The 17,740-nt window shown below is 39.9% G+C and overlaps 1 protein-coding gene across 7 annotated transcripts in view; it reads left to right on the top strand.

Annotated features, from left to right (window-relative positions):
* PTPRM (protein tyrosine phosphatase receptor type M) overlaps positions 1-17,740 on the top strand; it is a 474,059-nt gene that overhangs the window by 430,301 nt on the left and 26,018 nt on the right. For all 7 annotated transcript variants that reach the window (XM_062570156.1, XM_062570154.1, XM_062570152.1 and 4 more), the window contains one exon: positions 9,748-9,845. In XM_062570156.1, the coding sequence (XP_062426140.1) occupies positions 9,748-9,845 (98 nt within the window). The remainder of the gene's footprint in view (positions 1-9,747; positions 9,846-17,740) is intronic.

The following is a 17,740-nucleotide window of genomic DNA, read 5'->3' as shown; positions in this document are numbered from 1 at the left end:
TGTTACAGTTTTAGTTATTCAAACTGTTCCTGTTTCATAAGAAGTAAAAAAAGTAAAATGTTCTCTGCAAGCCATTGCCTACCAGTGCTCCTGTAAAGCACTTACTTGAGCTGTGCAATGTAGAAATTCAGGACCCCAGACTGACTCAGGTATCCCACATAACCCTGACCATATACATAGCCTCTAAGAGTGCTACGTGGTCTTTTCCTATTATCGTCATGCAGAATTTGGGCTGGATTTGTCCCTATTGAGAAAAATATTAATGAGCACTTAACATCCCTGCTCTACAGCACTTGTATTACCTGAAAGGAAGAGTTCTTCAATTGTGCTAGATGAACTACATTAAAAAGGAATTAAATTTTCTCTCAGTTCAGACCAGAAAAAGCAGCTTCCTTGAATGGCGTAGTGACACATACGTAGTGGCTGGTAGCACTATGTACACAGCTTTTATGCCTTTTGCATTCAGCTCTGCCTAATCTCAGACTAACCTTGGAAAGAGCTGGACCATTTTTGTTGCTGGCATTTCCTCTGTTCCCAGTCTGTAGGGCTTTTGTGAGTAGTCAAAAGGTGTTATGGGAACATGCTATTTATTCTTTGGAAAATCATATGACATTTTCATTTTGTTTTGTTGATACAGAACAAACTGAGCTGGTATTGGAAATTTAGCTGTGGAGAAATGTCAATAAGTGTGTAGCACTTTATTAGATGGAAAGTTAGCTGGTAGCATTAGAAGTAGTGTTATAAAAATGTCTTAAACAGCACCTGCCAAGATTGCACAAATAAAGTCTCGTCTCAGATTTAACAGTATATTTAAGTGTAGCTGTGGCTTGTTTCTGAACATGGTGGAAATACAAATGTGGAGCAGGGACAGTTAAGATTACTCAGAAATGGCTAGGGAACTGGTGTATCGTGACTTCTGCACACTGTACCAAGCCTGTTCAGTTCATTGTAACCCTACCTTGCTTCCTGTTCTCTCTCCAGGTATGGTTAGACTCTGCGTCAGAGGGTCCTGGGCACCTGTTGTATATTCATGTGCATTTAATATGTAACACAGCTCCTATTACAGCGGAGCTCCACTCCCTGCCTGGGATTTCTAGATAGTACCATCATGCAGACAAAGTAGTGCATGGAGATGGTGATATTCCAGCCTAGTTTGTTCTGCGTCAGTAACAAAAAGAAAATGGTGTATGATATTCCAGAGAGTAAATAGCACATTCCCATAAAACCTTTTGACTACTCACAGAAGCACTGCAGAATGGGATCAGAGGAAATGCCAACAAGGGAAATGATCCAGCTCTACCCATTTATTTATTTATTTGTATTTATATGTTTGTGAATTTATATATAAATAATTATTTTCAACTTCATTATCTAGTTTTGTGAATTAAGCAATTTTAAAGAAAAAATCTCTAGAATAATCAGCTTTGTGCTTATTTGAAGGATATATTTTTCTAAGTGTCTTTATATGAATTTACTTGGGAACTTAGAATAGGGGTTTTAATATAAGCTAGCAGTGAAACACTTGCATATGTTTCATAAAACAATACCACTGTAGGTCATCACTACCATACACTGTCAAGGCCATATTACAGACCAAATGATTTTATCCGAACTTTCTGTCTGGAGAGAGATGGAGGATTTAGAGAGCAGTCTCCTCCTTTCCTTCATCTTGTGGAAGATCTAGTGGTGACTCCTTCCATAAATACAGGAGGAGGTTGTCTAAAAGTTCAGCCAAAGCACTGGTCAGTCTCGTGGAAGCTATAGATGAAATTTCCGCATATACCTCAGTTGCTTAGCAGTCTAAGGCTCGTTGAAGGCTAATGGGACTTGAAAGCACTTCGAAAATTTCATTTTGTGAAAACCAATTTTCACATATACTGATGTGCAGTCAGCAGTGCTTGCTGACTGGCTAGCATGGAACAAGTAAGATTTAGTTTGTGCTTGAAAATCAGCCAATTATTATTCAGTCTGCTGTCCTTGGCTGGTAATGAGAGGAGGCTGTGTTTTTCCTTAATGAAGGATATAGCAGAAAGCATTTATGCTTCCTGTATAGCTGCACTGGCCAGGATTTATCCCAGTAAAGCATTTCAACTTGCTTTATAAGCAATGTTTTCGTGAAATGTCAAGCTAACAAGATGCAGTCAGATCTATTTCTTATTGGCAATCCATCTAAGGTTAGAAATCACGAAAAACATATTTTAAAATTCATAGCTCAGTCCTGATTAACCCACCTGAGTGGAGCTGAGGTGACCTACTGTGGAATAGTGTTGGTTGCATTCTATTTTCTATTTTTTGCATTGTAAGGTAGTACCCTTGCAAGGGCCAAAAAAAAGAGGACTAACTATGCTTCAAATATAGATTATGCAGGTGTTTAATGTGGCTAGTATATTCTTAAGTCTGGTTTTAAAATAGTATTACTTTTTATTCATGAATTATATTATAATGTTCTAGTAGATCATCTATAAAAGGGTGTTCTTTCTTGCCTCAATGTGAGTTAATTACAGCCTCTGCAAACAACTGGCACCTCTCTCTCCATCTCTGAATCTAGTTCCTTGGAGGAATCAGTTAAAATAAGGTTTAAAACTGAGGGTAGATTTTTTTCCTTACCTGATGTAAGACTAGCCATTGCCTCAGGCTTCCTTGCTTGGGCTGCCTGCTGGCTTAACATACTTAATGTGTACCAACTTTGTGGAAAGCCAGCAGCTTTGTTTATTTGTGTTTTCCTAAGGGAAGAGAGATTTCCAGGGAAGCTTTATCAGGAAGGTCAGCATAGCTATATAATTACAATACAGCCTGGTTAGGATTCCATAGTTATTAATATGCTTAAGGCTAAAATTAGAATGTACATTTCATATACCATCACAGTCTGTATCAACAGTATAAATCAAATGAAGTAAAAGTCATAAAAGCAAGAATGTGTTTCTTCAGCTCATTATAGGGTTTTGTTTAATTTCATTTAGATTCTTTAGTGCACAGAATGTCTGGGGCTGGGATGTGCAGTAGCAACAAATAACAGTTAATAGTGAAGCATGGCAGCCAGCAACCGGCGATTAATAAATAACGCTGAAGCATTTATGGCCAAGCTCTGCCAGTACTAATGACTATTGCCTTTTGGTATGATAATTCTTACAGTGACAGGCCCATATGAGACTTCAGTGAAAGTGAATAGGTGCCTTGCACTGGGGTACATGTTACCTTTTCTGCTGTCTTAGTGTGTCCTCAGACTTGTGAGGACTTTAATTAAAGCATGAGAAACATCCAGATTGTATGACCCAGTTCTTTTGCATTATTGTTTTATTGACACCTTAAGATATAAAAGACTGATATGTATGCATTTAGGTAACTATTGATGGGTGGTGAGCCCTTGTGCTTTAGTGATGTCTCAATTGTGGTATTATCTCAGAGTTTAAAATTATTCTCAGTATGGAGATAAACATACGTGTTGGCCCTATAAAACTATATTCTTGGATAAGTCTTTAAAAAGAATTAAACTCAATTTAAGTGTATGTTTTATGGTAGAAAAATATCCGAATCTACTTTGAGAGGAATTACTGCAGGAAGCTGGCATGATCATTTCCCAAGTTTTTTAAGTTTTGAGAAGGGAGCTTTGTTCTGAATTTACCCCCATGTAGGGGGGTAAACTAAAACCTTCCGAATTCTCGGAAGGCTGAATGACATTTAAACACATACTAGCGGGTATGTTTAATAGGGGTATAGTAAAGACTGGTCTTGACAAATCAGATTATGAGCAACCGATCAGATTGAAACAAAACATGTTCCATTCAGAAACTAGCCTATTTTGGGAGTACACAGATAAGGCTGTGTACAGCTGTACTGCTGTATAGCAGTGGCTATGCAATTACCAAATAAATAGTGAGGTAGGGCCTTGTCTTGGTAGTTGATGTGATTGTTTTGGCTAAATCAGCATAAGCAAGATCTATCAGTTTTCTTTATAGTATGCTAGCTATTTTAAATTGACTTAAAAAGTGAAAACTAATCTTACACTCTTTAGTCTTAGTCAGACAAGTAGGTGTCGAGGTTTTTAGAGCTGCTGACCACTTGAGAACTTCCAGTGAGATAGATAGGAGGCTCACTGAACTGAACAACTCAAAAAACCTGGTCACTTAACTGTATGCTTGTAAATCCCATAGATAAAATTTTGGCCATGGTGCCTCATTGAGTAAGGGGAAAATGTGTTTTTCGGAGGGATGTTCCCTTGCCTGCAGTCAGTGAATTTTGTAGCTTAAAATAATGTTTAACTGCAGTTTTCTACAAAAAAGAGCAAATAATACATACTTACGGATGATCAGATCACTGGACTGGCAGAACATTAGTAACCCTGTAATTTTGTTTCCTGCTGTGGAATCCTCCGTAAGTTATCCTGCTAACAGTAGTTTGTTGCATCTAAAGGATTAATTAGGGAAAGGAGCACTGTTGAACTTAAAAATCTAATAGCTTGTACTTTCTTCTCCCAGTAATTATTTTTGGTTTATTTATCTTTGGTTTTACATTTTGTACATATTTTGAATGATTATTGCTGTATAGTGGGCACTTTTTGACAGTGTATTTGCAAAAGGAATGATTACTCTTTGCCTTTTTAGCCGTGCAACCATATCAATTAATAAGAAAAATTTTACAGTATGTCAAGTTCATTTTTAAGGGACTATATGTAATAAAGAATAAGAGTTAAAATGTAGCACCCTCTATGGAGGTGTATTAACTAGTTGTCCCTGAGTGCCCGGGTTCTAGGCAGTCACAGTGTCTGTCACAAGTTTTTCTTCAGTAGAAGGGGAACACAGTTCTCATTGCTCCTGAAAACTGCAGTAGCCAATAAGTGAGGGGAACTGTTTTATAACCACCTTCTTATACTGAAGAGAAGCTGATACTGGATTGAAGGAGATTTACTGTGTTCTTTTCAAGATGCAATTTATTCTGCTGCTGAAGAATTAAGTCTTGCATCCTCTCAATCCATTGCCTCTGTCAACACATGCCAATGCTACTCCTGCCCATGCACTATCCTTGGGGAGCCTTTGGAGCTTCAAGGTATCTATTCATTTTTGGCACATTTCTGTTTCTAATATCTATCATTTAATTTGGTCTCAGGTAGACCAAATATTGTATCTTCCAGAAGAAGATTCTAGAAGCTCTTTCTTCATTGTTTAAGCTGGTTTCTTTTCTAGGAGATGAAAAATGACTCATAGATTTACAATCCCCAGTCTGAATAGACTCTAAGGACATTTCAGAATTCTGGTTTCACTCGTTTCGTTGTGTGTTTGCTTTCTTCCCTAGATCTCTACACTATCTGTACACCTCTTCCTGTATTCTTAGTTCATCACTTTCAAATGGTTCCCATACCTCAGTAGCTATACCCGTTTTTAAAACTGGATCTTACAGTAGCAAGCAGAAATGGAGGATCTAGAAAGCTCTGTGTACAGAAACAGCTTCTTACAGATCTCAGCCATTTTTAAAAGTTGTGTGATTTTGCATTTCCCGACATGTTTGTATTCCCAGAGCAGCAGCTAACAACTACTTGTAAATACAAGTAATGGTTGTGATATAGTCAACTGATCATTTCTTTTGAATTTTTTTTCAATAATGCATTTAATTAGTTTCAGGTTTGGGGGGGTGAGGGGTTTTTTTCTTATTTTCTTCTGCTTTGTGCATTCTGGTTGCAATACACTGATTTTTTTTTGCTGCAGAAACCTTTGATACCAACTACTCTATTGTGTAACTACTGGGGTATGCCACAGGCTTACTGGTAAGCAGCACAGTATCTTCTCTTCAGACTTTTCCTCCTGAAAGGGGGCAGCTGCTGAGAATAACCTTTTTCCTGTTGTGCTCACATCTGTTAATTTGATTCCTAAAACAATTATAGGCTCTTTCTCTCCCCACCATGAGTCGCTGGAATCAAATTGTTCAGCTCTTCATGATGATAAATCATCCAACCTTACCTAGCTTCTAATGCTTTTCAATTCTGGCTGGAGACAAGTGACAGAGTAATAATTTATTCATATGTCAGAAAATAATTTGAAAAATGTCAAGAAGAAAAGAAAAATTGGGTAGAAAAGAATTATTTTCTGAGACTTTGAGGCGGGATTTGGTTACTTTTTTCCTCTCAATGTCCTGAGTGTGAAAGAAGTTTGGAGGCAATCTGTAAGAACTGGATAGGAAAAATCACAGACTCATAGAATCAGTAAGGTTGGAAGGGACCTCTGGAGATCATCTAGTCCAACCCCCCTGCTCAAGCAGGGTCACCTAGAGCATGTTAGACAGGGTTGCATCCAGGTGGGTCTTGAGTATCTCCAGAGAAGGAGACTCCACAACCTCTCTGGGCAACCTGGTCCAGTGCTCCCTCACTCTCACAGGGAAGAAATTCCCCCTCACGTTCAGGCAGAACTTCCTGTGCTTCAGTTTGTGCCCGTTGCCTCTTGTCCTGGCACATGAGACAACTGAAAAGAGTTTGTCCCTGTCCCCTTGACACCCTCCCCTCAGGTGCTTATAGACACTGATAAGATCCCCCCTCAGTCTTCTCTTCCCCAGGCTGAAGAGGCCCAGCTCTCGCAGCCGTTCCTCATAGGGCAGGTGCTCCAGCCCTCTGATCATCTTTGTAGCCCTATGCTGGACTCTCTCCAGCAGCTCCGTGTCTCTCTTGTACTGGGGAGCCCAGAACTGGACACAGGACTCGAGATGAGGCCTCCCCAGGGCTGAGTAGAGGGGCAGGATCACCTCCCTTGACACGATGCCAACACTCTTCCTAATGCACCCCAGGAGACCATTGGCCTTCTTGGCCACAAGGGCACATTGCTGGCTCAAGGTCGACTTGTCATCCATCAGGACTCCCAGGTCCTTCTCTGCAGAGCTGCTCTCCAGCAGGTCAGCCCCCAGCTTGGCCTGCTGCCTAGGGTTATTTTTCCCTAGGGGCAGGACTCTGCACTTGCCCTTGTTGAACCTCAGGATGTTCCTCTCCGCCCAGCTCTCCAGCCTGTCCAGGTCTCTCTGAATGGCAGCACAGCCCTCTGGTGTGTCAGCCACTCCTCCCAGCTTGGGATCATTAGCAGACTTGGTGAGGAGGCACTCTGTCCTGTCATCCAGGTGATTGATGAAGAAGTTGAACAGGATGGGACCCAGTACTGAGCCCTGGGGGACTCCACTATCCACAGGCCTCCAACTAGACTCCATGCCACTGATGACAACCCTGATGACGTAAGATTGAGAAGAGCATACTCAACACTGCAGAACAGGCCATTTCTTCTAGAAGAGCATTTGGAATCAAGCTCAACATTTGGCATTCAGCTCCTTCCCTGGCCTATTACTTTTTCTCAAGATTCCTTTTTTTTCAAAATTTAGTAGTGCTTAGGATCTCTCCCTTGTTGTGATTTGTGATTTCAGGATCTGAAACATAGGAATCTTTAAACCTCAATACAAATTATGCTGACAGGGGAAATAAATTCAGGGAAAGTTTGTTGCAGGTTATCCCAGAACTGTCAAAGAGAACTGACTGTTACAAAATAGGGTCCAACCATGTCATATCTCAAGTGAATCTGTAGGAAAAAAAACTGTCTGAAATGCATAAAGAAACTTGTTACATTGCTGCTTCAGTTTCTCAAGGATTCTACCTTCTTGGAAGGGGAAGAAAACAGGGCTGCATAGACTGAGGATCTTTTCTCATGTTTCCTGCAGCTTTACCAAGCACATACTCATCTGAACAGTCCTGAAACATTGCATAATCCTGTGGTGGCAGCATACGGTGGAGCCATTTCAATTTTCTCCGTGAAACTGGGTTGTAAATCAGGATCCTTGATGCAACAATGTCTCTCAGTAATCCTATCGTTGGTTATGTTATTTCAGAGATGATAGGAGAGGTAATACTGCTGGCTATTTGAGGTTGGAGAGGAAGAAAGGAGCTAGCTATACAGAGATAGTATTATCCTGCAGCAAGTCAAATAGTCTTTCCTTTTACCAGTAGAAGAGGTTGGTCCAAGACCTTTCTAATGCTGTGTTGTGACTTTAATTGCTCAAAAAACTGTATTGATTCTTATGTTAATAAAACACATACAAACTAAATACTCACTATAATACCTGTTAATTATCTTACCCTAACATCAGAAATTGCACCTGGACAAATTCTGTATGACATATCCAGGACGCTTACATAAAAGTGAAATACTTACTGTAAATTTCCAGATGCTGGAGAGTGATTTAAATCTGTCATACTTCAGAATGAAATCTCTCAAAAATACCAGCTGGTTTGTGCTTTACATTTAAAAAAAGGTCTCCTGTTTTGGAATCGCACATGGACTCTACTTTGAGACCTCTTGACATTTCTTGTGTTCTTTCAGTCATAGCTCTATGTTGTTTTAAATGGCTTTTTTAAATCATAGAAAGAAAGTAAGGGAGTATAGGTAACATTTAAAAATGATCTGTGCACATAATATTATGCTTTGGAATTGCTGAGAATCAAAATATATTCTGAAAACACAGAAATTTTGAACCAGGACTGCCTTTTCTCATAAACTTGAGTTCTAAGTAAGTTACATCGTAATTGGGATGTTACTGGACTAGCAAGTTGGGTTTGACTTGCCTTTAACACAAATATTACATTGCTCACAAAGAGCTTGATTTTCAGGGTGAAAATTTTATTTTCAAAAGTTCATTATACTTGGAGTGATATTGAAAATTGTATTTTCAAGAGCTTAAAGTACCAGAACTTGTTTATCGATCAAACACTGCTCTAGTTTGTCACTATAAGGTTTCTTAATGCTTTAAGAGTGTTGGCTTCTTCATTGGAGGAGAATTTAAGCCAATACATTTATCCATTTGTCCTCCAATTAATTGATTTATGGCATTCCTCTAAGTAAGCAACAAATTGCTTATTGCAGTGTGGCAGTTCAGTAATGGATTCACTGCGGATGTTGAGTTTATAATAATTAGTAGTATTTTACATTTGTTAATTCTTTTTGGCTCAGTGGTTTTAAACCAGTGGTTTAAAATTGGGGTGGCACACTGAGCATCACGGGGTACATGGTGGCAGACAAGCGGGGTGGAAATAGGCAGGACCCAGTGTGTATGAGAGTGATTCGATTATTTGCAACATTTTACACTTCTGCTATTAACATTTCCTGTGCTGCTGTTGCCCACATTCCCAGTTTTAGCACAATACAAGAGGAAACCATCTATTTTTGGCTACAGAGCACGCAGGTTGTTCAGGGTCATTCTTCTCAGGAAGCTGTGCAGAGAACATCGTTGTCATGTCATGCCAGGGTGCTTTACCACTTTCTCTGCTATTTTGCAATATGATATACTGCAGCAAAAAACTATAACTTCTGTTTCACTTCAGGAAGAACAATTTAGGAGTTGGGATAATTTGATGGATACTAAGAAAAATATTAGAAACCAGGAAAGGCTACATAATCCATTGAGCCTCATTTCATTCCAAGTACACCTTCCCTAGGCTATCATCTAGTTGTTAGGAGAAAGAGTGATGTTATCCATTTTTTATAATTTCACTTCTGGGTATTAGGGAGATAAATACCTAAATGTTGGAGAACTAACTTTCTTTCAGAGCACTATTTCAGGGGGAAAATACTTAAATGCAGATGGGTGGGATGACAAGAAAAGAAATTGACCCTGAATGAAAAATATGATGGTAGTGATATGAATATATGTGTATAGACACAGTTCCCCAGAGACAGGCTTCCAATCCTGAGGCTTTCAGAAAGTAACCTTTCCTTTGATTTATTGTTTCAGGACCAATGCAGGAGACAATATATGACTTCTGGAGGATGGTATGGCATGAAAACACAGCCAGCATCATCATGGTTACTAATCTCGTAGAAGTGGGAAGGGTAAGTGATTTTTGTACTTAAAGAGATGAAACACTTCCAAGGTGTTTGCTTTTGGAAATTAAATAGCAGACCAACATACATACTGAATATAGCACATAAAATATTTATGACTGCCTCTGCAAAGAGGTTCATTATCAATTATTTTTAAACATGCCTTGAATGCTTGGCTTTGATAACATCAGCACAATGCAAAAAGTAACTGATAAAGCTGCATTTGTACAACACAGCCCGCAAAGACAGCCAAAGAGGGAAAGAGCCATATCTTTGTATATATGGTAGTCATAGCATTTCTGTTAAGGGAAACCAGGGAATTGTTACAGGACAATGTACATGGTCATCTTTTGGAGTGATTTGGATCACTCTTATTTGGAGTGATTCTGAAACATATTTCAGAAAAAATTAGTTAAACTGTGAAATCGCACTCTCTTCATAGTACATTAGCCTAAATAACCTGTTTTGCTTGTTTTTTGCTTCCTGTAAGCCTTCTTGTCTAAAACAAAAAATAAAAATTTTTTGTATGCTGAGTTTGTTTACCAGGAAGCCTTCTTCAGGAGCTGAGCAGTAAAGGAAAGCTTAAGTTATCTGGTTGGTCCTTTTCTTTGCTTGGTAACATATCAAGTAGGTCTTCTACTCAAGTCATTGCGGCTAGTTTCACTTTCAGCAAGTACTGAATGGAACCATTTTCTTTCTTTGTCACAACAGTCAATAGCAGAGTCTTTTAATTTACTGCTTTGTCTATGCACTGGTGTCTTAGATCTCATCTGGGATGTTTTTCAGGAAAATTCCTCTGGGCTCTGGGTGTCTAGCTCCCAACTGAAATGAAAAAAATACTGCTTTTATTGTAACTGCTGCAATTACCTTAAATCAAAGTGTTGAAGTAAGAAGCCAGGCGCATGTATCTTGGTGTGAGCCACATGATTCTGAGACGTGTTTTTAATTTTATGTTGAGGGAGTGGCTGATAACCCTCTCCCCTGTGACATTTACATCAGGAGAGAGATCCCTATTTATGAGTCAAGCTGTCGGATCTTGTCTCCTTTCTAAGAAGTTCATTTTTACAATCTACATTTATTCTTCTTTATGTCTATGGTCAATTGTTAATATAAATCCTAACATTTAGATACGTGTGTGCTCAAGCATGCCAAGAGATCAGATTCCAGTGTTATTCTCAAGAATCAAAAAGGTATGATTTGTGACTGCAATTAACACTGGCTGCAGGAACATATGTGCAAGTAGTTGCAGAGATGAGAAAAGACCGTGGAGGCCACTTTAAAAATCCACTCCCCTGAGTGAAGAGGAGGGTAGAAATAGTTGGAGGGTCATGCACCAATCCAAACTGGATGTATTTGTAAGAATAGGAAACTCTTCAGGAATCTTGTTCTTTAAAGCTTTATGCAGATTCGTAAGTACCCAAGCACACAACTCTAAAAAGGGATGGTTTCAAGGGATGGTTAAACAAGCCTTAGAACAAAAACAGTGTACGACATGAAGCCACTTACTGTTTTCCTAAAGTCAGTATTTGACAGTATCAGCTAGAGTGAACTGTCAGGTGTCGCCCAGGGGAGACAGCCGTCTTGGTGCCAGGGGTGCAGTCACAGCTCATGGCAATCTTTGCTTAGCACCACGTCTCCCCGCAGCCAGCAGCGGTTTGTGCCACGGTGCAGGTTTCTTCAGGGTGCAAGAGCCCCAGCGGGACACAGACCTACGGCTTCCTTGTTCCTGACGGTGGTAGAAACAACTGTGTTCTCTCTCCCCCTGGAGACCAACCTGGCTGGGATACGAGAGGAAAAATTAAAATGAGCTTTTAATGGAAGCGAGATTGAATGAGCCGCAGAGCAAGGCAGTCATTCCTTTGTTGGTGCTTCTGTCCCACTCCCAGAGCTGGAACCATCGGCAATGAGGAGGCATATTGCAAACACACCATCTGGCCCGCAACCCCTAACGCAAGCTCTGTGCCACCTTGATTAGTAATGATTTTAATGGGCCTTTTGGTAGCACTCCTGCAGGGCAAACCCTGTAACCTTCCTGACCTTGAGTTTTTCTATTTCAATTGCTATTGCTAGTATAACATTTACAGGATTTTATTTTTGTTTCTGTTTTTTTTTAACCCTCTTGCCCACTGTATGTCAGCAGGTCAGGAAAATTCCTTTACTTTTTCAGAAAAGAGGAATATCTGTTTAACAAGTTTGTCACACAACATATGTCCTTCATGAATTAATCATTGAGGGGGCGTGTGTGTATTTGTTTACCAGGACCGGCTGGATAGTCATTAAATCAGTGCTAGGAACTTGCTTTTTGCCCTGGAGCATTTTGCATCAGGGCTGTTTTAATTGCGGACGGAGGAAGCACCACGAGGCTGTCCCTAATGCAAGCACCTGCTGCAAGTGGCTCAGTCCCTGCATTACCCTCCAGCGGGGTCCGGGTACATCTGCCAATAGCTGTCACTATCTGAGGCAAACTTGTCAAAACCCTGCATCCCTTCAAGCTCTTGTATGTTCCAGCAAGGGACCCTTGTCAGTGTTTCTGGCACCTGCAAACTGCTGTGCACCTGCTATTTAAATGGCACAGAAATGTGTTTTGATTGTTTTCTCTCTTTAATGAACCCACCTGAGGGACATTTAGCTCTTTATCTAGTAGCCTGTTACCCAGTCACTCACATTTACGCTGTTTGTGCCGAAATTCAGAATTCACTTGTGCTGTTATACTAATCCATCTGTCAGAAGTCTTATCACAAAATCTGCAGGGCTCCCTAAGGAAACTTTTGTACTGGTAATTTAAGCTAATGATTTCTAAACATATTTAGTCAGTTTTATGAAGACCTCATTAGAATGTGACTGTTTATTAAAAATCTAAATGAGGTCCCACAGTCATTTAGAAAAATCATTGCTAGTTGCATGAACAGTTCTTTGAAAACAAATGATTTAAGTAAAAACAAATGGTTTTTACTTAAAATTGGCTTAGGTTGTCCTAAGAACGTCTAAAAAGACTAAACAAATAAGCTGCCCTTGAGGCACAGGGATAAAAAGTCTCTGCCCTCCTCATGCTGGGGTTAACAACTTCCCACTCGCAACAAGATTTTCAAAAAGGGGGTGACAAGTAATTAAAGGTATAATACACATAAATCTTAGTGCAAGAATGAAAATTTTGCAAGTACGGAGTAAAGAGTAAAAAGCAAAACCAAGATTCATAGAAATATACCATTGTGATAATGGGCAATTTCAAAATATTGTGTTTTGGATTATATTTTGAATTATATTAATGCAAGAGGCCTCCATGTTCCTATTTATAAATGACAGAGCAACTGAAGATAGTAGTTTAATTTAAACATCTTTTCCTGAGCAAATTAACATAACAGAGTGCATTATTCTAGAAGAAATCAAACTTTTTATCACACCAGTGAAGGGCGATCAGAAAACAGGCACAAGAAATTTCTTGCTCACTCCAAGAGACTGCAGTTATAACTAGATCCTCCAACTGAAAGCGATGGAAATGGAATTGAGATCTTTTATGTATTGGCCAAAGTCTCAGGCTGCTTCTTGAAATATTTCAGTGTTTTCACACATTGAAAATTTCTTTCCTCCCTCCTTAAAAATGTATATGGGGAAGATTAAGCGTATATTCAGTTGTGCCATCCAGCTGTCACCTCCATCTTCGCTCTTGTTGGGCTGGTACTGATCCTTAGCTGGCAGAATCAAACTTGGCATGTCACATCATTTGTCATTAGATTCTGTCAGTAGTCGCTTCCTCTCCCACACCTTGTTTTTGCTTGAGGCAGGAGGAATTTAGTAGTATCTGATTAATAAATGGTGAAATGCACTGATGAAATTCAGTGGAGGTGGTTGATATATAAATGCACTGCCAGGATACATGATTGTCTATCATACTTTTAAGAAAGCAAAGTATTTAACAAAAAAAAAAATCAGGAGATATAATTATAAAAAATAAAACCTGATGCCACAAGCATAGTAATTACAGTAATTAGAGTTCCGCAATTATTACCGAGAATTAGAAAACAGCCAATGCTAATAGTGTTAATGAGCACACAAAAAGACCCTTTCTTTGAAGGGAGGCAAGTTCGACTACGCCAGAATAGATGTGGCACAAACAGGAGAACCAAGGCCAGCCCTGCAGTGCTAAATAGCCCCTACTCCTGCACGGACCATCTCACCTCCCAAGAGAGCTGCCCTCCCGATTGCCATCTCATGCTCCTCCTGGGTGACTTCTCCCTCTCAGGGGCCTGCTCAGTGCAGGACGTGCTTGGGCCACTGCTGCATGGGGAAGCTGGGGTGGCAGAAGCGCAAGAGGCGTTCTTCTGCGCTGGCATTTGCTGAATGGCCAGGGAAAAATGCAGGGAAAAAAGAAAGAAGGCTTGACGTTGGAGGCTTAGCTTTTCCTGTGCTGGTTTTACTGGACCTGCTGTTGATACGTTACATACATGGCACTGTCCTCTGCTTTGCCACAAACATATTGACAGCTTTGGAAAAGCATGGGGATCTGCATGACAGGGGAGACCTGTACAGAGGGAAGGTGTAGCAGCTGACAGAGAGGAAACCTCTCCTCACCGCTGACTGCTTAAAAAAGTCCTCTGTCATAAGACAAAACCCATCAGAAAAGAGTTGTTCTTCTGAGAGAGGAATCTGTGTGGGGTGAGCCCTGTGCAGTAACAGGTGCAGGCACTTGGGCTCTGGGTGCTCCACGTGTGCCATGATGGTTAGCACTCCAGGGACATTTATAAAGCAGATAGAAATCTGTTTCCTTAAAAAAGCAAAACCCAGAACTCTTCCTGTTGAACCAGATCTTCTTCAGACCACTTGCTGATCCACTACAGACAGGCATTAGACATCCAAGAAAAACTGCTAAATAAAGCCCTACCCAAAGACTTCATATTGAAAACATATTAAAAGAACTAAATGAAAACTTCATAGGAGATTCCAGCAGCATAACAACTACCTCTATATGAAACTTCCAATGGACTTGCCACCTATTTTTAGAATAGAACAGAATTTTTTTGATGCAAACCTTTTGTGAAGCTCACATTTTCAAATTTTGAGAATCTTATGTGCAGAAAGAGCTCTCTAATAAATGATGGTAAACTCAGGTTGTGTTTAAGATTCAGTTCACCCATTACAGAGATATTGCAGAGGTGAAACAGAGCAACTCTTTAGCAAGTCTCACAAACAGCACATTTGTATTTAGTATAAATGGAAAAACACTCCATCTAATTGAAACTGCCTCCAAATGTAATGAGCCAAATTACCTACATTGGAATTAATTCAGGATATTGGCTTTAGTGCTCCTTAGGAGATATGCCAAAGAGTTTGTAAGCAAACTGGTGACAAAGATTTTATTTTAACTTTTCCTCTGAAAGAAAGAAACAACATTTTAGAGAAGAGAGAAAGAAAATTTTCTGCATTAAACCTTTTCCTGCCTCTAGGTAGTTGTAATCTGGGCTTCTAAAACCTATAAGTAGTGTCCTTCCCCATCCAGAGATAATTTTATTCTTAATTGTATTTATGCAGCAAGCCTTGGAACCATGCTTGTGTTACATACATGGTATATGACATTCTGTTGTTTTGTTTTACTTGTGATTTCAGTATAATTTACATATTTCTTGTTTGTTACAGTATTTTTACAAAGTATCAACAACAAAAAAAGAAAAAAATCACTAATATAAAACTACCGTTAATCTTGCAAGTCACTGAACGATGGCATCCTTTTAGTAGTCAAAACAAATTTTAGCTTTCTAAACTTCTAACCAGAAATAACAAGTTGGCCTTATTCCATTATGTGTGGCAAGGGAGGAATCCTTAGGGGAAAAAATTGGCTGTTATTCTTCAGGAAGGAGAAGGAAAGGTTCCTTGTAATCGTTTAATGAAGATGTTTACAGATTAGCAATATTCACACCACTGAACAGGACATCAACCTGCATGCCCTTAGCACTGTCCCGTGTAACTCAAAGTGGACGTGCTTTCATCTCTCAGTGTTTTGTTGCATTCTCTTGCTTTCGGTAAATAGGATACTTCAGAGAACGTTAATCAATTGAGATGAATATCTTAATACTCACTAAGCCAGTTGAGCTAATTCACTTTGAGGAGTAAATAAGAGAGGTTTAAGGATGCACAAATACCTGCATACCCGTGTTGGGCTGGCTGCTACAATGCTAACAAGATGCTGAATGCAAGTGAAAGCGCAGTTTGCAGAGACAGACGCAGATTCCTCATGGAAATGCCTGGACTAATGAAATGGCTTCACAGCTGCAGGTCTGCTCGCCTCAGCAGTCTTGGTACTTAATCTCTGCATCCCTCTGTGGAGGAAGAGGGATCCTGGAGGCGCTGGTACAGGAGGGCAATGTGTAGGGCTCTCTAGCCCAGCACCAGCTGAGCGGGTTTTGGTGCCAGAAGCCAGTCAACTGACCTGGCAGTGCTCTGGAGCTGAGCTAACAGCAGGATTTTGCTCTTGGAACAGAAACAAGTTTCCGTGTGCCTGCTGCCTGCTGTTCTGCTCTGCGCAGGCACATCAGTCCCATCAGAGCGCAGGATCTGAGCAACATGCCCATGATTTCACGGTCATGCAAGGGATTAAGACAGGCTTTGAGGAGCTCCAGCTAATCCCACAGCCTTCCTCTTGGCATGGGACCACCCTTCTGAACGACAGTCCTCTGTGCTCAGCCTTTCTTCCCCACCAGAGCTTTACTTAAGTGAACTAATGTACAGCGTTTTTGAATAACCAGTGCCCAAATGTAAATAATAAATTAGAGGCAATCCAAAATTTTCTGTTGGACTCGCAATGGAGGCGGTAACACTACAACAGCTTTAACTTGGGTCACCTAACGTAATCCTCCTATAATTTCGTGTTATGTCCAAAATTTGCCTGCAGAGGCCACGTCGTGGATTTGGCCTGTCAGTTTAATTTTTTCAGTTGGTGGTGTTCCAGCAGTATACATGATTCTTCCAAGCAGTGATTCCCTCGAGTGAAAAGCAGGTAGCATATTGCTGCCACCAGACATGTCCAGAAAGCCAACTGTTGTGGGCAGCAGTTGAATCAGAGCATCCAGCCAGCAGCCTGGACTGCACTTCTGGATTGACCTTGCTACTTCAAGGGGATATAGGGCAGCAGGAGATGGAGACAGATAGCAGCTCTGAGTCATCACTGGAAGAAATTAGACTGAGCTAATAAAATTCACAGAGATCTCTCTCAGTATGGGAGCAGTGAACAACAGAAAGACTACTGGTTGCCTTTATACAGATCTATTCATCTGATGGTGCCAAACAGTACATTAAATGTGGTATTTCTCAGTACTCTTCTGTGCCTCTTTTAGAAAAATGTAAAATGAGGTATAGATCAATTAACTGACTTGCTCAAAGGCAAAGCAAGAAAGTGAGTAACTTGTGAAAAAGACAGACTGGATTTTATCTTCTGTCAAAGAAATGAAATGTTCTTGATCACAATATTTTTTTTGTTTCAGAAGTATTTAAATAAAAGTACTTTCAATTATTGGACGTTCTTTTACTTCAAGTCAGTCACATGAAAGTATATATTGTTATCCTAGTTATACCTCTAAGACCTGTAAAAAGTTTTCACTGGTGAGCTTAGTTAGCTTTTTCATTTTACGTCCTCGAGATTTCACTTCAAAATTTATGTCTGTCTTATCATCCTTACTCAGTCCAGGATTAATTTTAAATTAGAATATATAATACTGTTCTTCACTAATGACAATCCATGCAGTGCATAGCCAGTTATATCACCTTTTACTAAGAATATTTCAGAATCAAAGCAAATTGGACACTCTGAATAATCAGTGTTATTTAAACCGTTCGGTAGGAACTATAAAGTATATTTCACAGCCAGCTCACATATTAATTCTGTAATATTTCTCTGATTCCAGACCTCTAAGGAA

The sequence above is a fragment of the Rhea pennata genome, chromosome 2 (genome assembly GCF_028389875.1).
Source record: "Rhea pennata isolate bPtePen1 chromosome 2, bPtePen1.pri, whole genome shotgun sequence".
Classification (NCBI taxonomy): Eukaryota; Metazoa; Chordata; class Aves; order Rheiformes; family Rheidae; genus Rhea; species Rhea pennata.
This window is presented reverse-complemented; position numbering and strand designations above follow the sequence as displayed.